This window comes from Nannobrachium achirus (assembly GCF_963921795.1).
Source record: "Nannobrachium achirus genome assembly, chromosome: 10".
In the NCBI taxonomy this organism is placed as follows: Eukaryota; Metazoa; Chordata; class Actinopteri; order Myctophiformes; family Myctophidae; genus Nannobrachium; species Nannobrachium achirus.
In genome coordinates, this window is record NC_137819.1 from 42,670,801 (window position 1) to 42,697,981 (window position 27,181).

Below are 27,181 nucleotides of genomic sequence, written 5' to 3' on the forward strand. Positions count from 1 at the left end.
TGTAGTTGCTTATTTGGGGCTCGTTCCCTAAATGTTGTTTAAATCAGTGGTTCTCAAACATTTTCATGTCAATGACCCTCAAATTAATATGTGTTTGTCCGTGTGTGGACAGTAGACACCTCTTAAAATGATTCCAAAGAATATTCAAAACGTGTGCCTTTTTTCTTTTCTTTTTTGGACACCCTTCACCTTTACAAGATTTGTAGATACAATAGCCAACGCATTATCGGCTTTAAGTGCTCATGCGGGCTCATTGTTTTCCTAGACCCGCGGTTGCTTATTTCTCACACACTTCACACAAACCTGGCAACAGCCAGTAGACAGACAGGGCAGCACCTACACAACACTGTCGCTCGCTCTGTCTGTGTACATTTCTTCTTACACTAAATCTTTAAAGACAAGACAACAACACAACAGCGAGCCGGGACTGGCTCCGAAAAAAGAAGCTCGACACCTTTGACGGTAAGCAAAGCGAAGGTTTTAACCGATAGTTTTTGTGTGCTTAAAAAAGACCCAAAAAATGACATGTTTTTTTTGTAGCGACCTAAAGTAAGGGCGGTTGGGTTGGTTATGCGGGGCGGCTTTTAACTTACTTCCTGCTCTGACTCATAAGGCCCAAGTACATGGCTCTCCCAAGAACACTGTAAACCCTTTTTAAAGTAGGCCTACTGTCATTTATCAGTGTGTTTTTATTGTGTATAACTAGTTAAAAGAATGGATAATGAAATGTGACTTTGACACAAACACAGCTATTCAGATTCTCTGTGGCCATGTTAATATTACAGTACAGTAAAGTACAGCAGGCTAGGACGTCCCTCCCTTTAGGGCTGCGTTCTATTCATCCAACTGGACATTTGTAATAAATTCCATTAGCACAGAGTGGAAATAAGATGACCGCAGCGTCTGTCAGTGGAAATAAGCAAGCAGTGTGTCTGTCTGATTGTACAGAGTCAGACACAGCACTGGTTTTTATACAGATAGAGACAGTACAGACAAGTATTATTGACTGGTACAGACAGACAGTGTTGTCACAGACATTAGGCTATGTCTGTGTACAAACGGTACAGTGTTTTATCTGTGTACAGCTGGGGTCTTCAACTTTTTTTCAAACCAATAAGGGACCCCCTAGTTGAGACAGAGAGAGAAATGAAGCATGGACCCCCCCCCCCACCCCACACTGTGTATACAATTGTGTTGCAGATATAACTTGTTCATAGATCTCATAGATGGCTTTGTAGAATTGTTTGACAGCACTGTGTGTGTAGTGTTGTTGGATTCATGTTAATGTATTCCAGACAGTTAGCCACTTGTTAGAAAACGTGTTATTGGTCTTTTCTTCACCCCCCTTTCCCCCCTACCCGCCCCACATACCAAACCCCTTTGCTGAAAATAGTCAATGTGAGCTTGTAGAGCTGCTATTTTCAGCTATTGTTCCCTTCAGAATATGGATTCTATCACACAAAGATTCTGCCTCCATGAAGTAACTCTGAGGAGAGGACCCCCTAGGGGCCCGGCGGACCCCCTGTTGCAGACACCAGGTGTACAGAGGATGTTTGTGTACATATGGCAGAAAGGGATATTAGGAAGAGTGGGAAACTTTGTGGGCTGGTAATTTTCCCCCTAAACTTCTTGTTTAAGCCCACAATGACAACTACAGGTTTTATAGCAATTGTAGAAATATTAGGCCTTAAAGGTCAAATCTTCTAATCATGAATACTTTATGACTTCTGACCATTTTCAGAATTCTTTATTCATAACCGAAACATGTATTTATTTATGGAAAATGTACATACTATGCTTAAAGGAGGACTTCACCACTTTTCAACCTGTCTTCATATAATAGGTCCTCACTAATGTTCATGATAAAATAGCACATTTTTTTCCTACTCGGTCTCCTAGGAGAGCTGTGGGAAGTTCAGAATCCATCGTCTTGTGACATCATCATTTTCCCCCAAAAAAAGAATTATCAATATTTTTGAAAAAAATATTTCGATTTTTATTATCGCGAGAACAATGGCTTCCACTTTAACATTGTAACTTTTCAGGAATAGAAAGCCTGCAGTTTCTATTAGCTTGGATTCCCAATCGATGATGTCACAAGACGATGGGTTTCTGACCTGCCCACAGCCCTCCTCTGAGAAAGAAAAAGCTATTTTTTTGTGAGGACCAATTATATGAAGATAGGTTGAAAAGTGGTGAATGAATTTAAATAATGTAAATGTCACAGTCCCATTCATTGTTAAATTAATTTAAAACATGTATATTTAAAGGTTAAGGTAACTGATGTATTTTCATTAAAACAAAAAGTTTATAATATAAGATAGACTTCTTCTCAAAAGGTTAAAGCTCTTTATTATGATAGTAATCATTACTACAGAGTATTTTGTTCAGTAACAGGGGTTTACAGCTCTTAATAAACAGAAAATACATATTCAGGTATGTTGCCCAATTTCACTAGGTTTATCATGTAATTGGTATCCTGACCTTCAAATGCATGTTTTGTTTTATAAAAGGGCTGGAAAGACAGGGAGACCCCTGCTGTTACTGAACAAACACATCACTACTGCACCTTTAACAAAGTAACTGCAGTCGTAGGAAGCTTGCACAAAATAATTCCTCCCACTTCTTATACCTGATGTAAATCGCTCTGGATTAAGAGCGTCTTCTAAATGCCTAAATTGACGTGACAATAAAGTTTAAATGTAGGTTAAGTGATTTTTGTTGTTGTTAATACAATTTGTGTTAAATTGCTTTATGATAGTGCCACACAAAGACCACACAAAGAAATGAGCAGAGCAAATATTGGAACTGGAACACTATAACATTGAAGCTGGTTAATGGGTACTTTCTCCTGATTGGCTGAAGATCCACCTACTGTACCTGAAAATGTATTTTCTGTTTATTAACGAGCTGGAGAGAAGCAGAGACCCCTAGCTGCAAATTGCAACACTAGATTTTTTTGTTTAAATCGGATGAATCTAGGGTTGCAAATAAATAATAAATAAAACATTTTTGCTATCTGATTGTATTAAACAACGTCAAACTCACCAATAGTGGGGCTGTATGGAAAGCTTGGAGTATCTTCTTTCTATCTGCAAAGTGTTTGTTTCATAAAATCCCACCGTAGACATGTTATGAGTTATATCTGTCAATATTTCCGAGAACACTTTTTTCTAAGTGTTGAACTTAATAGGAAGCGCTCGTCTTGTATAACGCCATGTCCCGCTGCCTACTGCATTTAGGCTATGTGACATTTAGAGCCAGGTGGTACACAGGATCGCTGAGTGACTTCCCACGAGCGCTTCCAAACTCCAGCACTTAGAAAAAAATATCACCTGAACTGAATTTCTTGATAGAAAGTAGCTCATAACATGTTTATGTTGGGTTTTTATGAAACAAACACTTTGCAGATAGAACGAGGATACTTCAAGCTTTCCATACAGCCCCAATATTGGTGAGTTTGATGTCGTTTAATACAATCAGATAGCAAAAAAAAACAAAAACGTTTTGATGCATTGGCTGCCTATGGGAGGTATTGCAACCCTAGATTCATCCAATTTAAAAAGAAATCTAGTGTTGCAATTTGCGGCTAATAGACGCCTGTTACTGAACAAACACTATCGCTATGATTACTGTCTATCACAATATAGTGCTTTTAACGCTTTAACTTTTGCTTTCTTTTGTTACCTGAAAATGTATAAATAAAACGCAGTGATTAGTTTGTTTATTAGAGAGAATTCCCTCCCTCTCCTCTGTTATCTAGGACATTGTTAGATATAAATAAGGGGCGTTTCTGTGGTTTGCTGTCTCTGTACATTTGTGATGCTGCACTGAAGAAGAACATTTGTAGCATGCATGATGACCTCACTAGTATACAGCCGTACCCTGACATTAAAAGACTTGTAATTAGACAACCAAAAATGGGTAATAGGAAACATTGCAGAGTATACTTACTGCAAAGCTACGTTCAAATTCACTGAGTCAGCTGTAGGCAGTAGCAATCATCCTAGAGTCCTAGAAGGATCCTTCCTTTGGGAACAGTAATTGGCAGTGTTGCCATGTCTGATTATTATAAGTGACTTTATTTGTAACCTTTATATCAGATTTGTGTATTTTCTTTCTTCTTTTTTTGTGGAAATGGCAGATCTACAAGCTCCAAAACGGGTTGCATCATGGCGCTTTGTGAGCATGTAGATTGTCTATTTTCGAATATACAATGCTCATGTGGCCTAGTCGCTTCTTTTGGGCTTGTTTTCATTGACCTAGTTGCTTATTTCTCTCGCAAAATCTGGCAACACTCGTCATTAGATAGATAACATCTTCTGACCCTGGAGAGTTTGAGCTTGGCAGAGGATGGGTCTTGTGGGCGTGTGTGGGGCCTAATTACACTTGACTTGAAGTCTCTCTGGAAGTGATTTGATCAGCGTTCACTTAACTGTGTGGTGTGGGAAGAATGCTTAGTTCTGTTACTTCTGTCATGTCAGATTTGTTCACAAAAGAACTTGAAGTCTGAGAGTGAATCATGTGCTAAATGGAAACAAGCCTTAAGTTTTGCTTCTGCTTTTGCTGTCTGTCTCTGTCTGACGTGTGTGTGTGTGTGTGTGTGTGTGTGTGTGTGTGTGTGTGTGTGTGTGTGTGTGTGTGTGTGTGTGTGTGTGTGTGTGTGTGTGTGTGTGTGTGTGTGTGTGTGTGTGTGTGTGTGTGTGTGTGTGTGTGTGTGTGTGTGTGTGTGTGTGTGTGTGTGTGCAGATGTCATGTGAACGTTTTCTTTTTTTTTTCCGTCACAAATACACCCTTTTGGCCCATTTGTACACTATCAGTCAAGGGTTAACCACTTTGCACCAAGGCGTCCTTATATTATTATAGGCAAAAATCTTAAAATTATTTTTAAAATGGTGAAAATACCTGATCTGTTATGAGCTTATGGGTTAGTTATGTTTGCAGCAGGACACATCTTTATTATGTATGTATCAAACAGGGCTTACTACTGTATGTTGGTGGTGGTTTAAAATGTAACAGTCAGTATTTTACCGCATAGAAACCCCCCTCTGCAGTACATAGAAACTGTCTACTGAATGGGCAGGGTGGCTTCCCTGTCAAGGTCATAGACCACCACCACTAAAAACAGAGTGTTACTGTTTGTACATAGTTATTAGAGAGGCAAAAAGAGGAATACTCTTACAGCCAAAATGTACATTTTGGCTCTTAAAGCTATACTGTGTAAGATGCTCAACTAGTGGTCAGTAGCCCTATAGCAAACCGCGGTCGCGTTCGCGTCTTTCGCCCGTTTTTCGTACCTTCACACCCCCGCGTCTGCCTCCACAACGCCGAGAGCTATCTTTAGAGGGGTCCCTGGTTCCTGTGCGTTCAGGCATTCCGGAGAAACGGACTACTTCACCCTGCCTGGTAGGCGAGATTACCTTTTGAGTAAAGAGACACACGGGCGACTACAAATATGGCGACCCCACTTCAAGATGCGCTGTGATTGGCCGGTAGTGTACCATGTGTGCATGATCGGCGATGTGATTGGGCAACGTATACACAACGTATACAGATGATGCAGATTACGTCATTTTGGCGCGAAATCCGGTCCACGGCCAGGATCATAGAAAACATATAAAGAGAAGGCTTCAGAAGCTGAAAATAACGGAGTGGGTGTTCTAAAACTTTAGCGATTTAACAGTTAGGACAATTTTAAGATTTGTTTTATAAAAAAAGTTACATGGTACAACTTTAAGTGAAGAGGTGTGGGAGATTCATTTTTTTTCTCCCTTGCTTTTCTCATGATTGCCTGCTCAGGTGCACCTGTCCATTGAAGTAGGTGTGCAAACACAGTTTGTAGTTGTAAAATATGCAGAAGTGAATTGATTGATAGCGATTGATCACGATTTGGCTACCATGCAGACATACCTTGGTCACTCGTTCTCATGTTTTTGTTAGTCAGAATCAACTTTATTGTCACATCACAGGTTTACAGGTGTAAAACAGTTGGTGAAATTCATTTTTCTACATCGAGCTCCATTATTTTCATTTCCAATGAGAGAAAGGGAATAAGAAGAAAGGGGGGGCAAGGGGCAGTGAGGGAGAGTGATCAATAAAAACAAACAAATTCTCAACATAATTACACATAGTTGGGGCGCCCGCTGGCCTAGTGGTCAAGGCGCATACCACATACAAGGCTATGATGCCTGCTGGCGTCGCCAGTTCGACTCCTGATCCGGACGACCTTTGCCACATGTCATTCCCCATCTCTCTCCCCATTTCCTGTCAGCCTACTATCCTATCAAATAAAGGCATAAAAAGCCCAAAAACAAATCTTAAAAAAAAATAAAAATAAAAATTACACATAGTACCGTAAGTACCTGAGGTAAGACATAAGGGGCCCTGTTTTGCCTGTCTTAAGTACCAGGTTTTATATACTTTATACTTTAGCATATAAGCAGATATGTACTTTTGTGCATGATATGGACGGAGCAGTATGGACGTTGGTTAAGGTGCGAGAAAAAACAAACAAAAAAAGGATGTTGTACATGGGATTAAGATGCAAAGTGTCAGTGCGTGTCGGCTGCATAGTCCACATAGTTGTTACTTAGGTAACAAAAGTATTTTAGGTATCAGATGATAGGTATGATAGGTAGTTGTAGGTATGTGTTTGAACAACATCTACAGTAGTCAGTACAGTACAGTACATCCTCCTGCCTTGCTGGAGTTTTTATCCTCACTTTTAAGTGCACCTTGATGATGATCCTGTAAATAGATTTGAACATCCGTTTAAAATGTCTACTTGTAATACTGTGCATTGAATTCTATACATTGTATTTTTGTGGTCTGTCTATGTGTTATGTATTATTACCTCATATGTCCAAAATTGTTACTTTTCCGGATTCAAATTCAAAAGTATTAAAATTAGCAGATCTACAAGTTCAAAACGTGTCGGTTTGTGCTGCGTTCCGAAGCTTGTATAGCTGCTACTTTTGATACTTTTGTCATCAAGTATGAAATTAATTTGCTAAATAACACAAAACATTCGAATATAGAGAGAAGAGGTTGCTGCCCGACAAGAACGATACTGTATATTTAAGCTCCTGACAAGTCAAATCTCTTTTATACTGTATGAGCAAACCTCTACTTCCCAATGAAAGGGATTTACACCCTGGGCCATGATGACTGCCACAGCATTTCATTGTCCTGGTGTCTGAGAGACTGATTCTCCCTGCCGTGTTCTATGCCAGCAGGGCCCGGTCCAGCTGACCCCCCACCCACCACCACCACCATGCCTTTGGTGACCAGGAACATAGAACCGCGACATGTGTGTCGCCAGACCATCCCCACTGCCGTCCGCAGCGAGCTGGAGTGCGTCACCAACATCAGCCTGGCCAACATCATCCGCCAGCTAGGCAGCCTCAGTGAGTAGATGCATCCCGCCGGGCGGTTGTGTGTGTTAGGGCTGCACAATTAACATGATCGTCCGATTATTGATATTTAAAATGTGTCATGTGTGACATTGTGAGCATGTAGATCGGGTTATTTTTGGCATGCAAAACTGTCAAAGTATCAGTTAAAATGTATGTCAACTAATGAGGTTCAGCAGTTTTGTTCACATCCATTGTGCAGGTACAACGAATGGTGTGAAAGACTGGAGTGAATACAAACAGTATTTAAGTCTGCAAATATCTGTTGATTAGCAGCAACATGTAAAAGTGAAAGCCAAGGGTTGCCCACCTGCCCCTGGCAGGTAAATTGAACATTCGGGCAGGTGGAGTTTGCTTTTAGGCTGTTATTATTACATTAGCAGGAATGTGCAGTGGCACAACATGAATGTGAAAGCAGGGATAAAGTCACTAAACTCTGAGGTGCCGGCTACACAGAGCTGGATATTTTTTAAGCTAGACATTTTTTTTTGCTGTTGGAGCTTGCAGCCACACGAAGCTGGATATTTTTTAAACCGGATAAATAAGTGAAGACATTGAAAAATATCCGATTCACTGGATCCGTGTAGACATGGAACCCGGATATCTCTGAAGACTTTACTGTGTGTGTGCTTGTCCCCCTAGTGGAGGTCTGGGGAATCAGATTATTTTAGACCTAGATAACTTTGTCGTGTGGACCTAGATATTTTTCTATGTGGATATCTGAAAAACCGGGATATATGACATATCCAGCTCCGTCTGGCCTAGGACTCAGTTAATAATTTTGATTTTTAGCCTTCCCACCTGCTACACAATCCCACCCGATTACGCAAATCAACACAAACCATGTACAACTCACATAGGGCCCTATTTTCATCCATGCTTTACCCCTTATCCATATCTTTTGCCAATTTTACTATTTTGATTTTTTTTTTAAATATTTCAAAAAGCTGATCTACAAGCTCACAATGTTTTGATGTAGTGTAAATCGGCTATTTGAAGTATTTTAAAATGTTTTTCAAAATAGTAAAAAATGGCAAAGAAGTTTAGGGATAAGGAGGCATGGACAAAAGTATAGATCATAGGGGTAAAAAGAAACAAAACCATTAGAACCCCCAAAATAGAGGCAAAATACATTGATTTAAGATTGACTAATTCCTGAAACAGCAGTTCAAACTTGGAGGAATTCAGATTCAAAATAAGAAATAAATAGTTTCTAGACCCTAAACGTCTGCTTTCTCCTGTGTGTGCGTGTCTAGGTAAGTATGCAGAGGATGTGTTCGGGGAGCTGTTTGTGCAGGCCGGGGCGTTCGCCATCAGAGTGAACACTCTGGGAGAGAGAGTGGACCGTCTGCAGGTCAAGGTCACCAAGCTGGACCCCAAAGAAGAAGAAGGTGAGCAGCACTGTTAGGTTAACCTTTAACTCATTTAGACCTGAGGCCCGTTCTAACTTTACTTTTACTTTATTTGTTTATTTGGACAGTAGGATCACATAACATGCAACATGTAAATACACCCGATATATATATACTAATATAAACCGTCAGGCGAGTTCACGGAAGGCACTGACCTCATTTTAACCAAAGAAGGAGGCGCATTTAACAACCACAGAATCAAGTCAGCAGATAGACTAGCATTGTCTTCTTTTAATTCATCACCCTGTCTCTCTCTCTCTTCCTCTTTTCCCTTGTCTCTCAGTGTCTTTGCAGGCCATCACCACCCGTAAAGCCTTCCACAGTAATCTGACCCAGGACCAGCAGATGTTCATCAGGCCCTCTCTGCCCATGCCTCTACAGGACACCTACGTCACCTGTGACCCGCCTCCGCCACTCAATAACCTCAGCCAGTACAGGTATTAGGGAAAAACACACACACACACACACACACACACACACACACACACACACACACACACACACACACACACACACACACACACACACACACACACACACTCTGACTGAGAGGTTTCTGCCCGACTGCAACGATAAGTAAGTAGACTTGGGAACAGAGTATGTTAGAGGAGTGGAGTGATGGGAATGCCGCTCCACATCCGTTCTGCTCTCATGTTAACTCTCCCCACGCTTTGAACGTTAACACGTTGCAAGCCGCGGCAGAACCCTCTGAACAGAGGTAGCGCCGAAGAAATAAGCCATTTATTTACAAACATGTTTTAAAAAAACAAAGCCCACATGATAACAACACGTAATGGAGTGCTCGATACAGCGTACATATTCATCCTGCAGAGGTCGGCGATCTTACTTTGGCGAGGCGGAGGGGAGATCAATTCCATTCGTTTACGTGCGGCGAAGCAGGGAAAGGAGCGATAGAGAAGCGGCGCCCGAACGTGATTGAAACCGCGATCCACGAACAGAGACAAAGAGTAGCCATCTTGTGTGTCCTTCTTGTCGAGTTTCAACACTGGGGAGAGTATGAGGCCACTCCTGGCCAGCCATCCATCCAGAATGTGAGTCAACGGCGTGGCCTGCTGGATATTACGAGTATCACACCCAGCACCAGAAAATGACTGTGAGAGCATATTAACCGTTTCAGATAGCTCCAAAAAGACACAGAGAAGAATTTCCGATGTTTTTTTTTAAAATTATTATCATTTATATCAAAAGTCCGGGAATAGACGTGTGGCTGATGGGACCCAGTAGGAAGTCCGAGGGAGTACGACCAGGCTTAGAAGGTGTTAACGTTCGCCCCATTTTTTACAGAACCTCGATGCCAATACGGCGCTCGTTCGGTTCGTTCGTCTGATGACTGTAAGCTGATGAGGGGTCGCGCGGCTGTGTACTATAAACACATTTTCCGCGGTGATGGTGTAAAAAATCCATTATGCGTTAGATCAACGGAGAACAATTCACTTCCTTGTTGATTTCCTCTGGCTGTAAGGCTCTGTGGCCAGTGACTGGTCTTCTTCTTCTTCAACACATAACAGGCAAATTCACATTCATTCTCGCATGACGCCGCCCTCTGCTGGCTGGCAGACCAAAGTGCACTATTGCACAATAAAAGTAAATAAAAAAAATAAATAAATAAATGTCTGTCTATCTGCTATAACGTCGCAAAGGTAAGCCGCTTTTTGATGGCACCAGACCCAATAAATAAATAAATAATCTGGCAGTAGGAGAGTTAATTTCACCCCCAGTCTGTTGTCAACCTTGAAACACAAAATCACTTTTTCTATAAATATATATTATATCAATGAGTCGCTTGTGATAGGGCGCGATGATATGTTTCAATTGGCCCATATGCTTGTGGTTTCAGAGCTTTCTGCTGTCTCTGCTGTAGCTATTTCTGTGAACTTCCGGTTTCTGTGTAGAAAAGAAATCTTTGGCGCCATTCATTAAATATTAGCTATTTCTGTTTTATTTCTGTGACGTGACGTAGGCATATCTAATTAATATTAACGTTTGTTTTATATATAGTCGTATCAAGGGGGTGCGTGGTTTCACTGTATGCTACTTTCAGCCAGAGAGCAGAGCCAGAGACTCCGTCAACAGACCGCCCACAGTTACACTGTTGTGCCTGTGTTTCCTTTTTACGCAGACATTGTCTTTTTTATAAGACGGACAATAAGAAAACCTGTGGGTTAATCACTCTCTCAAGAATCAAATCGAAAGGGACTCTCAAAGATACTCATCTTTGAGACTTCATCTCAAAACCAGCCACTTAATGTTTTAAATCATATCTTTTGAATGGCTGGTGACGCAACTAGAATGACGTCATTAAAAGAGCTTGGACAACGGGCGTGGAAATACATGGAAATGTGATATTTCCTTCGAGTTTCAGCCAGCAGTTTTATACAGATGAATGGAAAATATTCTAACGATTAGGCCTATTCCAAATAATTGAGATTAGCTCAAATACCTGCGAACAGGCAATCGTGTAATACTTATGAGAGGCGACTCAGGCGAGTGACCGTCTGAAATTGAATTTCCATGTCTAAATAAGTGGGAACACAAATAACTTGTGCCAACTATGATGAGAAAGGTAGTGAGGTGTTTTCAAGAGTGTGTGTGTGTGTGTGTGTGTGTGTGTGTGTGTGTGTGTGTGTGTGTGTGTGTGTGTGTGTGTGTGTGTGTGTGTGTGTGTGTGTGTGTGTGTGTGTGTGTGTGTGTGTGTGTGTGTGTGTGTGTGTGTGTGTGTGTGTGTGTGTTGAAGAGTCCAGGAAAGTGTCTGTATTAGAGATGGCATGCATATTTGACATTAGCCCTAGAGGAAACCTTTATGACCCAGTCATTAAATACCAGTCATTCCTACATACCATCTCAGAGCTAGGTTATAGCCTCAGACTATTTATTTTATATATTTGGCAGCCTATATAGGACATACACACAGACTGGTTGTTAGAGGGCTTCAACAACTTATGATGCCCAAAAAGGCTGGCGAAGTTTTGTGCAGCCAGGACCACGCAGAGTACTGAGTGACATGCCTATTGTATCATGAAAACATATGCCATGATTTTGTGAATGTAACCTTATTACTGCGCCTATAATATCTGTTTGTCCCTGGATGTTTGTCCTTTATGTGGACATAAATAAATGGTAAAAATGTGTCTGTTGTGACCACAGGGACGATGGAAAGGAAGCGCTGAAGTTCTACACTGACCCCTCCTACTTCTTTGAACTGTGGAAGGAGAAAATGCTGCAGGACACCAAGGACATCATGAAGGAGAAACGCAAGCACAGGGTGAGACGCACGCACGCACGCACGCACGCACGCACGCACACACACACACACACACACACACACACACACACACACACACACACACACACACACAGATTGTCATGGCAGTCGACAAGCATTAGCAATGATTTGGTCATTAATCATTCATAGACTTATCACAGGAAAGCATTAAGTACTCTCCTCTTATCTCTCCTGCCTTCTCTCTCTTTCTCCCTCTCCCCCTCTCTCTCCCTCCCTCCCTCCCTCCATCCGAGCAGAGGGAGAAGAAGGACAATCTGAACCCGCGCACGCTGAACCCGCGCAAGATCAAGACCAGGAAGGAGGAGTGGGAACGCCTCAAGATGGGGCAGGAGTTTGTGGAGCCCAAGTTCGACACCCTGTAAGTTTGTGAAAGGTTTAGGGTAGTGATGCGCGGGCCGACCCGGTGCCCCCACCCGCCCGCCAACCCGCCCGCGTGCGGGTGGGTGGGTCAAGGTTTGAGACTCAATATTGGCGGGCGGCGGGCGGGCGGGTTATCACCACTCTCATGTGCAAAAAATAAATAAGAATAATCACCTGTTCTTATTTGCCTTTTATTCTTAATAAGAGTAGTCCTATAAGAATAAGAATATAATGTTTGAATACGAGCATGAGCGAGCGAGCATGTTTTAAAATGCGCCAGAGAGGAGCGAGGTTTCTCCTCCGCTCCTTGGTGCGAGGACCGTCCCAATTCCGCTCCTGTTGGGCCCGCGAACCGCATTTTGCCAACATTTGACACAACGTGAGCACAGCAGAAGAATGCACAAACAATTCAGCAGGATTTCACTTACCGTATGTGTCTCTGTCATCCACACAAGTCCGTTTATAGCTAAATACTTTGTGTCGGGTAAGTTATAGACTATAACCAGCCAGTCAACGGATACGATTTGAAACACAACTTTCGCAAGTGAGACGGATTTTTTGACTGAATGAACCAACCACGCTCGCCTCGAGAATTAAAAAAAGTATAAAAGCTATTTGAGATGTTTATAGATTAGAATCTTTACACACCTGCTCCCAAATAATTAATTATATAATTCCAGTTCACTGCGCATATATTATGTAGGTCATTTCAATTAAGCTCTCGCACTCAATTGTGTCAGCGCTCGTCTGAAAAGAGTCGAGCAGCTCCCGCCTCCCTTAGTTTAAACTAGGTTATAAAATGACATATAGGCTATATAGAATAGATTTTCAGCCAAGAAGTGAATGAAAACGTAGGCCAGTGCTTTCTTATTGTCCATGCTGGATTATTATTTCTTCAAATTGACTGCATCCATCCTGGATCACACAATAAGAGGTAACATCCAGGTCTTTATTATCCATCATGCTTTCAAATCAAACAAAGTAATCACTCATAGGCCTATGTGTGATGTGTGAGACCAAGTTTAACATCTTAAACATCACATGCTGCGCATCCAAAGTCAGCCGCCTCTCCTCCTCTTTCTCTCCTCCTCCTGTGTGTCTCCGCTCTCATATAGGCTACTAAATTGAACAGCCTTTCGGACTTTAAGTCACTCGGACTTTAAGGCCATCGGAAAATCACCATGCGCCCACCTCGAGTCGCTCCCATGATCCCATCTCTCCAATCTGGTGAATCAATAACCAACAGAATGTAATATTGTCCGTCTTTTGCTGTCTGCGCTGTATAAATATGATTGACATAAAACCTGAAACGCCATTCTTCCCCGACGATGCCCCAGAGAGAATGAACGTCTTTGAATTAATGTCTTTTAGGCTAAACCCCAATTTGAACAACACGTTTGTTTATTTAGCCCATGACAATATTGTGCTACTGTAAACCTTTCTGTAAAGCGACGTTGGGTACTTAGAAGAGCCGTATACAGATGAGCTATTCTGGAGATGATATACCATCTTTTTTTTAAATGCGGGTTGCGGGGCGGGCGGATTCGTTGATTTGTATATTGTTCTGCGGGGCGGGCGCGGGCGGGTTACGTTTCGTGCGGGCTGTGGGTCGTGCGGGTTATGAAAAAAACCTGACCCGCGCATCACTAGTTTAGGGTTAGGACAAACGATAGAATAAGCCGTTGGCTCTCAACCTGTGGGTCGGAGGCGGGCCCCAGATGACAGTGAAGTGACAATGTAAGGACTTAACCTTTTTTTTAATTCATTCACTGGCAAGAAAATATAGCCAACTAACCGAGCCTGGAACCAGACCAATCCTCCTGGGCAAAAAAACCTGCCCTTGGCGAATATGGGTCTGGCCCCGCTCAATTGTGAATCTATTTCCGTCCCCCAAAGAATTGGGGGACCAATCAGGGCCCAGCATTGGTCTGGTCTAATCAATCGTGTCCAGTGCCATTTTTTTTAACCCACCCCTTGGAAATGAAAATTCTGTCCAGACTAATATCCGACATGCAGTGAGGAATTAGTATGAGCAACGCCAGGCCACAACTAACCCCCCACCACCAGCAATTTCCTGTTTTTCTTACCTTTTTAAAAGTAATCACAGCATATTTATCTCAAGTAAGATCTAGTCCGATTTCAAACACGGACATGCACACTACGCTTTGGCGTTGCCGAAAAAAAAAGATGCATGTTAAATGGTCGACGGTTCTGTTTAGACCTCAGACGGAGCGAAAAACGGGAAACAAAGATATGGAAGTTTTCCGGCTAAATGTAACATGGGAGAGAATTAATGGAGACATGACTGCCATGTTTGAAAGATGGAGTTGTTCTGGGTGGTCAAACATGCATTTCGCGATCTTACCGAAAGTAGTAGTAGGAAGTAAAAAAAAGACGATATAAGATGATCGGCAGGGAGCTCCCTAGGGAAAAAGACGATATAAAACGACCAGGCAGAGAATAGCGCACTGGGTCTACTAAAAAATCCATCAAAAATACGTCAATGGCAATGAATGAGTACCTCAAGAAGAAAATAAAAATATATATAATCACTGCATGAAAAGTAATCAACAAACTATACTATAAAAACTGGGCCAAACTGTCAAATGATATTAGTGAGATGCACTTCTCCTGTGCATGCAGTGAGTGACGCAGGTAGCCTGGCCCTTCAGGACTAGAGCTGACCATAAGTAGGTCATGAGTCCATTACTTCCAATGGGAGAAGTGACTGTAGATCAAAAGAGGAAATGCACATCATCCACATCCACACCTTTTAAAGGCAAGTGCTGAACTCAACAGAACATGGAACAAAGGCACAAAGATGAGCTGGCGCACTGTGGCTGTGGCTCACCTTCTGTGACTTTATGTTATTGTGGCATCCACCGAAAAACACTTTTCTTCAGAGTTCTTCAAAACATCATCATTTTACACATTGTGTTAATTGTTTAGGAAATACTGTGTGTGGGGGCCTGGCGGGGGGGTCCTTTCATAATGTTTCACAAATCAGGACTTGGTCACATTTTCAGACGTGAGATTTAATTAATTCATGCATTAATTATGCAAGACAAAATCAATATGCACACTTTCGAAAATGTTTGTGGTGCTGGGAGTAAATCCCTTTAGACGAAAAAACACTTGTAGCAAAAGATTAGGTCTGGGACTCGATTAACAAAATCATCAAATGAATGAGAAGCTTTATAAATAATTATGAAATTAATCGCATATTTAATCGCATATACATATTTGACTTGAGAAGCATTTTGGTATACACATTTTTGGAGCTGTGTGGAACACAAGCTCCCTATACGTGGCCGTGTGTGTGGGTCTCCGTCCGTCCGTCCGTGTCTGTATGTAGCCTAAACTTCGGCACGCTACTAGTGCGGCTCGGCCGGGAATGGTGTGCTAGTAACTTTCTTTCCGATCCGCCTTACAATGGCGACGTAATCGGCAAAAAACGACGCTGAATTGTCCCCATTGACTTATAATGGGACAATGCAAGACATCACATTCAAGTATTTTTCTCTCGCAAAGCATAGGAGCTACAGTTTCAAACCTCGGAGAGGAGATTCATAATGATTTTAAGAATGAATCGAAAAATAATTACATCACTCGGCCTCATGGTGGCGCTATAACGGCCCACTTTGCGTTTTGCCCCGTAACTCTTGAACCGTAGATCGGAAAATTTAAATTCTTTTTTCCCTGGATTCCTTGGGCCAAGACGCATCTCCCCATATAGGCCACGCCCATTTGCGCCAGGATAGATTTTCCGCCATCTTGAATTTTCTCCAAAACACACTTTTTGCTCCTTTTCCTACATATTTTCTTCAAATGTCACAAAAATCGGTACACATGATCCTGGGTGACCAGAGAGGTGCTGTTGAGTCTAGCCTGCCCTGAGCATCAACTGCAATACACACACACACACACACACACACACACACACACACACACAGCTCCACTTCGAACAGAGGTTCGATTTTTTAATTTAAATGTCCCATCCACTGGGCCCAGCAAAGCGGTCTGATCGGCTTCTTCTTCAATTGCGCTCACTGGGGTTTGTTGTCTGTTGCACCGGTATGATCGGTACGCGTGAAATTCGTCCAGTGAGAAAGGTTCCCTGGTGTAAAAACGTGCATGATTAAAAGCATGATTTAAATGCGTTTATTTTCTTTATCACGTTATTTTTCTGTAATTAATTAGTAGAAACTAATCAGTTAAAGTCCCAGCCCTAAAAAGAAATGCATAGCGGTACTCCCGCACACACTTCATATCAACACAACCTGATGATAAAAGTCTAACCCAAAAGTTGATTAATAAAGCAGAGAAAAGTGCGTGCCAGGTCCATTATGCATTTAATTACTATGAGCACGTTAAATTATGCCTCCTTGGTCCTGGTATGATGGATGGCTCCATCACGTTTGGACACATACCAAATTATTTGCAATGTCTCAGGTTTAAATTGGGCTAAAGGTGGCATCACTCCTTTCTGGCTCCCGTTCCTGTACTTTTCCTGTACTTGGTTGAATCCGTAATGGAATGAAAACAATCTGGGGAAAAATAGAGAACATAATAGTTGTGCCATGTCTTGCTTTTCACAAATTCAATTTTATTGGAAAAATCCTCTGGATGGCTTGGAGCTATGAGAATCCCCCAGCATAGAGGAGTTCAGTGAGTATGGAGGATATGAGCGGTTACATCAAATAACACACACGCGCATGTTTTCCAGGAACTCGGACGGCATGAATGGCAGCATCGGATCCGGGGACGGAATCACTTCCGACGGAATGGAGCAGGACTCGGGCTCCTACTTTGAACCCGGTTCTCCTTTCCCTCCGCCCGCCCCCGACGACTACTTGCCCCCACCACCACCAGACATGTCGTAAGAAGCACGCACGCACACACGCACTCACACTTGGGCAAGACACTGAACCCCACATTGCCTCCAATGACTGGGTCGGTGGTCACATTGGAGTGTGAATGTGTGAAGTGAGGACGCTGGCGTTGACTGTTTTCCGCCTCACCTCCCAAAATATGAATGAATGGACCATTGTAAAGAGCTTTGAGTTCGCAACCTGCTTAGAAAAGCGCTATAAAAATACAATCCATTGTATTACATATTTGTTGTAAAAGTGAGTGAAAACTCTGGGGTCCGGTTTGATGGACAGTGTGTATGTGTGGTATTGTTATATACATGGCTGGAAAGCGTCTGCTTGTACATTTTTGTCAACTCATTTATCTGTACATCAATATCGTAATATATATATCATTGTTGTTGTTAACATTCTCTCCATCTTAACTTGTGTGTGTGTGTCTGTGTGTGTCTGTGTGTGTGTGTGATTAACAGGTACAGTGATGGCCAGTACGGCGCCCCGGCAGGGCACCAGAAGCAGCGTGCCAGCGTGCTGTCTCCCAACCACCCTCCCCCTGCCCCCCCCATGGCCACGTCCCCTCCATCCAGCGTGGGGGGCCGTCCCACCGTGGCCCCACCTCCCGCCCCGCCTCCCCCTCCCCCCTCTTTCGGGGGTCCGGGCGGAGCGCCTCCACCTCCTCCTCCGCCCATGGGCGGCTGCGGCTTCGACTCCTCCTCTCCCGCCCCTCCCCCCCCGCCTGCCGCCGCCAGCGGCTACCCCTCCCCTCCGGCCCCGCCTCCACCGCCCATGGCCATGGGCGCCTGCGGCTCGCCCCCCTCTTCTGCCGTGGCTCCCCCTCCTCCGCCCGCGGCGGCCTGCGGCCCCCCGCCGCCTCCCCCGCCCCCGCCTCCCCCCTGCCCTCCTCCCCCCTCTGGACCTCCTGCGCCCCTCCTGCCCTCCTCTGGCATCAGCTCTGCCCCTAAGCCCAAGCCGGAGCCTGACCTGGACCCCCGCAGTGACCTCCTGTGCGCTATTAGACAAGGTGAGCTTTTTGGTTCATTGATTGAATTACTTGATTAACGGTAGGGATGGGACGATGATCGTTATTATCGTTTATTGTGATGAAACACGCTTGCAATAATCGTATCGTGGAGATTTTAGTTTATCGTGAAATTATCCTCCGCCGTGCACTGGGATCAATTCACCTTTTTATTTGCCGAGCTGCATATCCGGTACCATTCAAACCCGCATTGGTGAAACAGACCTGGAAATAACGCACTTAATAGAGTCTTATTTTTTTAACTCTCTACCAAATCTTTTTGCCAAAATATAGGCGATCTACAAGCTCACTGTGAGCTTGTAGATCTGCAATTTCTTTGGTCACAATAATCGTGATATGAAATGTTCATACCGTCCCATCCCTAATTAACAGACTTCAAAAAGGTACAGTTATGCTTATACAGTGATCCTGAAAGGATAACACAAAAGCCCTGAGGACCCTTGTTTCCATTGTGGTCCTGTGTATTCAATTAATCAAGACATAAAGACATACAATAAAAAGACACCATTGATGCTGGGAGCAGTAAAATATATGTACATAAAAACAGTGAGGGGTCATTTCTTTTGTCAAGCTAGAAGACTTGTCTTGGTCCAGTTGCAAATTGCAGACTGGTACTCAGTTGGGGCTCTTGGATTATAAAACATCAGTGGTTTTCAAACATTTTGTTCATGTCAGGGACCCCCAAATGTGTATTTTGCGATGGACCCTGTCTTAAAAAGAGTTCAAGTTTCAAACGTTTTAGAAAATAGACAATATATTCTATACTTTGGCTATTTTCAAATAGAATAGTTTTAAATTGGTTCTTGGTTGAACAGATTTTTGGCTATTTACAACTACTTTTGCTGGGAACCCCCATGGAATCCCCACCCTGAGAGACCACTGGATTAACCCATTTAGGCCTGAACACATTATGACGCAATATTTTATGCTTTAAATATAAAAAAAATTGCAGATATACAAGCTCACAGTGCGGCACCGAGTGCCGCGCTGCGAGCTTGTAGATCTGCTATTTTTGAAAAATCGTGAAAATTTGAATTTTGACCCGATTCTATAAGTGTCTTTTGAATCCTTCTAAGATTTTTCGAAAAAAAACTATGTTTCTATGTCAGCAATCTTGCCAGCCATCGTCAAAGAAAAGGTCCTTTTCACTTAACTGGAGCTCAGTTAGTCTGTTCTTGAGAGACTACTATGTCAGTGGTTCTCAAACCTTTTCATGTGAAGGACCCCCAAAATGATATTTATTTGGCCACGGACCCGCATCTCAAAATATTTAGTTCCAGGGACCACCCAGAAGCAAAATTTGAGTTACAACCGTTCGCTTTGAAAATACATATATTCAAAGATTTGCACACATTTTCATGACTCAAAAATAGCAGATCTACAAGCTCGCAGCGCGGCACTCGGTGCCGCGCTGTGAGCTTGTATATCTGCTATTTTTCACTGGTTAAAGCAGTCAATAATTCTAGGCCAAAATGGGTTAAAGTTCTCAGTCATTTGGATTCCATAGAGTCCCTGGTGTCTGTACTCTTGGCGTTCTCTTGGCAGGGATGATTTATACTTGGCTGCTGGCACAGAAAATAGACAGTCAACACAAACTCCCTCTCCGTGTTCTCATGGCTACGGATCTTGGTATTCTCAAAAAGCCGATTTATAATTAGTTTACGCACCAGAAATAGCCCGTCTACGAGCTCACAACACGTCATGTCCTCCGGTTCGTGGAGTTCTCGAAAGCAGTGGTTCTCAAAGTGGGGTCCAGGTACTCTCAGGGACCTTGAGGGGTTTCTAAACTGACCCTTACAACAAAATGTACCCCAACGGGTCCATTTGTATACTGTCAGAGCCAAAGAAGTGTTTCTCGTTTCATTCCTCAGCCAACAATTTGATGATTGGTCAATAGGAGACACGGCAGTAGAATCTTTGAGACTCTTTGAGTCTCTGCCGGTCATCAAATTATTGTCTCTGTTTTTTTTGGCTGAACTACTTTTTAAGATGGGTCCTTCAATCTTTTTTGTGGCTTTCGTGACTTTTATTGATAGGGATAGACAGTAGGCTGAAGGGAGATGGGAGAGAGAGATGGGGAGTGACATATAGCAAAGGCCGTCGGGATCGGGACTCGAACCCGCGATGCGCTGTCAGGCTACAATGAGCTTAGGTGCCTGGACTGCTGCGCCAGCGGCCCAGGACGGATCCTTGAAATGTTAAAGTCTGAGAAGCACTGCTCGGGAAATATGAATATCTAATCTACAAGCTCACGGCGTGTCGCAGCACGATGCGTTGAGGGCTTGTAGATCAGCTATGTCGGCATCGCAACTAAAATCCAAACCCAGCGGAAGTCTCACTCTCTCTGCCCTCCTCTTCCTCCTCCTCCATCCAGGCCTCAACCTCCGTAAGGTGGAGGATCAGCGCGAGCAGGAGAAGAAGGACAACTTCGGCAACGACGTGGCGGCCATCTTGTCTCGCCGCATCGCTGTGGAGTGCAGCGACAGCGAGGACGACTCCTCCGAGTACAACGACGACGATGATTGGTCCGATTGATAAGCCCCGCCTCCTCGTCTGCTCCGCCCCCCTCCACCAGAACAACCACATTGACATAATCATCAACATCAACATCAACATCATTACTGCCGGTGACACTGTCTCCTCCATAACCACATCATTCCCAGTCCTTCTTCTAATGCCAACAGAGTAGAGGTCCAAAGTGTTTGTGTGTGTGTGTGCGTGTGTGTGTGTGTGTGTGTGTGTGTGTGTGCGTGTGTGCGTGTGTGTGTGCGTGTGTGCGTGTGTGCGTGTGTGCGTGCGTGCATGCGTGTGTGCATTACTATACTTGTGAAGACCAAACGTCCCCTCAAGTATAGTAGAATTTGAGAAATAGAAGTCATTGTGAGGAGTTTTACATTTAGGAAAAGATTCAGGTCGAAGTTCACCCCCCAAAAAATACTTATTTTCTATCAATTACTATGGAGACCCTATGGAGACTTGAATTCATGGAGATTATTGAGTTTTTGTTGCATTCCTAAGACATTACTTTGATGATGATGATGATAAAAACCCTCATGTATCCGGTAGGAGACACAAAGAGTGTTCTTTGTGTCTCCATATGGAACTGCTGTCAGTCATCAAATTATTGGCTTAGGTATGCGACAAAAACTAAAGAAATATCCATGAATGGGTTGAGTAATCAATTAATCGATAGGAAGTAAGTGATTTTGGGGGTGAACATAGATAGACATCTATGGAGGTTAAGGTTTAGGACGGGTTTGGAATTGGGAGTCGAACGTGATTTTATACGTAGTTCCGCGCTAGCGTCATGCCCCGAAACATAGCTGATCTATAAGCTCACAATGCGTCGTCTAGCTTGTAGATTTGCTATTTCTCGGCTTTAAGCTTACAATTAAAAATGGCATTCATAAACATCGCTGTACTAAAATGTCCTAAAATGTCCTAAAGTATAGTAATAAAACCTGTGTGTGTGTGTGTGTGTGTGTGTGTGTGTGTGTGTGTGTGTGTGTGTGTGTGTGTGTGTGTGTGTGTGTGTGTGTGTGTGTGTGTGTGTGTGTGTGTGTGTGTGTGTGTGTGTGTGTGTGTGTGTGTGTGTTATGTACACTTATTCAGGTCTCCTCTTCTTTGATACAAGAGTAATTACATTCCTGCCAACATTCTTTATTTTGTTTTTGCAATTTTAGGCCAAAATTCCAAAGATCAAAGAAAGAGGCAGAAGTGTGTGTGTGTGTGTGTGTGTGTGTGTGTGTGTGTGTGTGTGTGTGTGTGTGTGTGTGTGTGTGTGTGTGTGTGTGTGTGTGTGTGTGTGTGTGTGTGTGTGTGTGTGTGTGTGTGTGTGTGTGTGTGTGTGTGTGTGTGTGTGTGTGATCGTGCATGTGTTGGCTTGCGGGGCATGTGTGTGTATTTCCTGATATTATTATCCTGTTGATTTCCTTCTGCTATTCATGTACATTTATTGATGCGGGAGGCGATGTCTGACTCTACTGTGTAATATGTGTGTATCTCGATATTTACCGGAACGACCAGTCGCCCTATCCGTCGTCGCTATTATTGGTTTAGCTATCTGCTTTTGTTGGCTTTATTGTGTTATTGTAATATTAGTCTCGCGTAGCCAGACAACTATTCCACAATTTCCGAATGCTATATAGAGAGTCTACTACAGTACATATACCTCCCGAAAGCCAAGAAAGGAAGTTGTATTTTAAAATATCCTTACATTTTATTTTTGAATTTCCATTTCTGCTAAGCAGCAAGCTATATAATGCCTCGATTATTTAGATTTATATTAGGACGAATTTGCGTCACTGTTAAGACAAAAACTATGCGGGAAGGAGGCACCACCCCTTTACCTACGAATTTTCAGAACTTCTGTTGCTCCAGACTGTATGTGCGAAGCAACAATCTGGCTCGCGAGACTATTGTAATATAGGTGTGTGTTGGAGGGGGAGTGGACACACACACACACAAGCCCCTGACACACTGCAAGTGTCAAGACGCATGCATTATCAAAACACACCGATTGTTTACAACGGCTACAGCCACACTGGAGGCGTCAATTGGACACGTCATAAATAGGGATTCTGGTTCCGTAACTATTCCCTCTTAATGGTCCGTTAACGGTTCCCTTTAACGATTCCTACACAATCGATATAATTTTGATGTCGAAGAACCGCCAAGGATACTTCCAAATGGACCCGTACAGGTCTGTAACTCTGAGAGCCAAATGGAGCCGTAATTTGAAATGAAATTGTTTGAGACGATGGTTGACGCGAACGGTTGCCCTACTGCCTGTGGCAAGTAAATAAAGCATTCGGGCAAGTGGAGTTTGCTTTCACGTTGCCCGACAGGCAAGTGCATTCCGTCTTCATTAATATTAGGGACTTTAAGCAACGACGGCTACGGCAGTCTGCTCCGGCAACAGGAAATGGATCAGTGCTCGATAGATAAACCTGCTTGCCGTCGCAGCCCATCCTATTCCTGCAGAAGCTACCTTTCCACGTAGTGTCTACTACGTCTGCTGCATAGACGCATCACCATGGGAATTTACTTTTCGGGCAAGTGGGCATAACCTTTGGGCAATTTGCCCGACCAGCAAGTCTCTGAGACCTTAGTGTCAACCAGTGTTGTAATTGTATAGCAGACGTGAAATCCACATAACCAGTTCTGACAGTGTGTTAAAACGGGTACCAGAAAAGGTTCAGATTCATGTGATGGAACCGATTCCCCCGGTATCTCAATGTTGGATCCGGTGTCCTCCGATTCCGGATCCCAGCCCTAAACACATCAAGAACTGTTGTTGTCTTGACGCATTTTCACAGAGCTCGGTTCTATTTTGGACCTTTTCTTTTATATTTTCTCCTGACACGTGTCAGTGCAGTGATGCTTGCCTCCGTGACGCTTTCAGCGTGTCACGGCCTCTGCACCACCGTACATGCAAACTTTAAGTGCACAGTATTTATAGCTGCTCTCTCTCTGTTAATAGACAGAGAGAGAGACAGGGCGGGAAACACTGACGTCAAAACCTTCTCTCTCTCACACGCAAACACCTTCGTGGATAATAGATCGTATTGGATGAGTTTTTTTTTATATTTTAAAATCGCGTGTCTCTTATCTACTCCAAGATAATGAATGCAATCAGTTTTTTAAGGACAAAACACATAAAGGCGCACAACACAGTCGTGGCAGAAACCCTGTATCTCCGGTATTTTAACTTTTTTATGTGTTTTCCGTATATCAAAGCCCTACTTTGTCGTACAGGAGTGTCACACAAAAGTAACAAAAATGCGAGCTCACAAGTCACAACATGTCTCATGTGAGCCTGTTGGTAGGGTATTTACCGTATTTTCCGGACTATAAGGCGCACTTAAAAGCCTTTAATTTTCTCAAAAAACTACAGTGCGCCTTATAGTCCAGTGCGCCTTATATATGGATCATTCATTGACATTGACATTCCCTTTAGCACAGCTCCATCTGTTGGATGCATAAGCGTCTATTATGTGCGCCTTATAGTCAGGTGCGCCTTATATATGAAAACAGTTTGAAAATAGACCATTCATTGACAGTGCGCCTTATAGTCAGGTGCGCCTTATAGTCCAGAAAATACTGTATTTGCTATTCTTGGACAAATCTGACCAATAACTACATTGGATCCATTAAAACATGCTTGGTAGTAACGCTTTTTGGACATACATGGTTTACGCCTGATATTATCAGAGATTTCCCCTCAAAATGATTGTCATGGAAACTGTGCCCAAGGTGACGCGAGTCCTGCCAAGAGGTGAATCAGGGTTGTTTTATTTGTTTGTCATCGTATGTGTGATTAGGACGTGTCCGCTACTCCTCTGCACTGTCACTCGAATTATGTTTCTCCTAGAATCCACAAGAAGCATTATTAGGACAGAAATTCAAATATACGGTATTATCGGGTATACATTTTGCCTCGGCTCTCTTGTTAATGTTTGCAGTTGTCTGCTTTGTTACCCCACCCCTAAATTAAATATTATCGGCGTGAATTAATATATTGGTTCCTCCTGACTCCGTGGTCAAAGGCCAGTGGTCCTCAACAACTTTAAACCTATATACAGTACATACATCGGCCCTACACACTCGCAACGCGTCGAGATGTGTCTCGTTGTAAGCTTGTAGATTTTCTAAAGTACATTTTGAAGATATTTTTGAAACATTTTAACAACACATCTTATATGGGGGTCCCTGGCACTAAATCCTTTCAGATGTGCCGGGATCGTGTTCAAAATCAAATGCATATGAATTTGGGGTCTTTTTGAGGATTACTGGTCAAAGCAAATGTCAGGTCCCGACAAGGGGAATCTGGTGTAGGGGATCAGATTACTGACCTTCAATCATTTGTGCTCTTTATTATAGAATGATCTACTTTTATCCCCTTTTCCCTTGTAAGTGCCTTTTGTACATGTTCTGTGTCAGTGTCTACAGCAGGGGTCTTCAACAGGGGGTCCGGGACCCTTAGGGGGTCCTCAGAGTTACTACAGGGGGTCCTCCAAATCTTTGAGTGATATATATATATTTCTTTTTATATTAACCACTTGAACCCTAGCGTCCATATTTTGAGAACTTTAGCCAAAAATAGTAGATCTACAAGCTTGTCGATCGGCTATTTTCGGCAACGAGGTTTGGTGTAGAGGGGGAAAAGAGCAGACTAAGTACAGAATGAAAAGTCAAGTTTATTAAGTATTGACGGTTCAAGTGGTATCTGAAATCAAAAATAAACTGATGATTGTGCCGTCAAACAATGAAACTATATGGTATATATGGGTCGTGGGGGTCCCTGGCTCATCTCTCTCTTGACTAAGGGGTCCTTGGCCTGAAAACGTTGAAGACCCCTGGTCTACAGGCCTTTTGTACATGTTCTGTGTCCGTGTCTACAGGCTGAACTTGATTATTATGCACATCGGTCTGTGATCATCAATCAGCCCAGCTTTCTTTCCCGTGTTATTAACCGTTGCCGTCGGCAACACCAGTGCAGAAGGGAGTGCTGCTGATTAGCATGGCCGTTTATATATAGTTCAAGTGCCTTTTTTATTTTAAAACTAAGTATTGCATAATTCTTACTCGGCAGTATGACGGTGTCACTTTCCAACGACAACATGTTTCAGATTTTTAAACCAAATGAACCCCTAGCGTCCTCCTTATTCGGGGAGGACGAACATTCTGCGAATGATATAGCCGATCTACAAATGTGTGGCATCGCGACACCGTCGTGCGTTATTAAGAGTATTAATTAAGCTTGAATCTCTGCTGAAGATGCAATCAAGCAGCATGATTAGCCAAAGTTATTTTTTCTCCTGCCTTAAACTTTCTAAATGATGATGATTAATATCAATAAAATTTGAATTATATCAGACATGGCTGGGATGTTTTATTTTTTTCTCGCCCCTGCAGTATCTTATCGAATAAATATACAGTATACTGTGTGTGTGTGTGTGTGTGTGTGTATATGTCACGGTTTGTTAGAGAAACAGGACGGTCGAGAAACGGAGCACTCGTCGTGCAGCACGGGGCGGAACGGAGCCGCTCGATTGTCCACGACATTGCAAGCGGCGCGCAGGCCAGCGGGCCAGGGCCGGCCGCGCGAGTTACGAAGCCGTGGTGAATGCAATCGTTATATTTATGGCCTGGGCAAGCCCACGATAAACGCCCTGTCCAAGTGACTACAATGGAGCTAATGGCTAGGCTAGGCTAGGCTAGGCTAGGCTAGGCTAGTAAATAAAGAAAGAATCGCAAACGAGTGACGTCAGCGCCTTCACTAGTGAATGGCTGTCGCATTATAACTCTATGGGCTGTCGTCGCCACCTGGTGGTGATTGGTGTGTGGTGAACGACAAAACAAGCGCTCTTACATAGAACGTCCTGAGTTACCCAAACATCCGGTAACATATACATACGATACGGTATACCGTATGTCTGTCTGTCTGTCTCTATCTGATGTGTCATCCACTTTGAGGAAAACCATTCCATTGCATCCATGCAGGTGTTTTTAGGTGACTTACGAACCGTTGATTTCGCTGGCAAAAATAGCAGATTATTTTGGGCATTTTATATCAGAATATATCAAAATAAAATGTTAAATTCGCAATTATACAAAATCAGGATACTGTGTTAACCAGAACGCTCTCCCCAAAACACACTTTGACTATTTTTCTTTTTTTTTCAGTGGTTCTAGTATTTGGATACTCCGGTTTACTGAGTTTTATTGTGATTAAGTTTAAGAATAAGGTTAGCGTTAGGCATAGTTTTATTGATGTTAAG

At 43.0% G+C, this 27,181-nt stretch overlaps 1 protein-coding gene across 1 annotated transcript; it reads left to right on the plus strand.

Moving 5' to 3' along the window:
- The first annotated feature begins 325 nt into the window (after positions 1–325).
- Positions 326–26,230, plus strand: wasf2 (WASP family member 2). The gene is made up of 9 exons (XM_080734706.1): positions 326–462; positions 7,236–7,406; positions 8,669–8,803; positions 9,108–9,261; positions 11,990–12,107; positions 12,365–12,486; positions 17,215–17,367; positions 17,833–18,380; positions 20,773–26,230. Exons 2-9 carry the CDS (start codon positions 7,274–7,276, stop codon positions 20,931–20,933), a joined length of 1,524 nt encoding a protein of 507 aa, XP_080590832.1. The 5' UTR covers positions 326–462; positions 7,236–7,273; the 3' UTR covers positions 20,934–26,230.
- Positions 26,231–27,181: the final 951 nt, after the last annotated feature.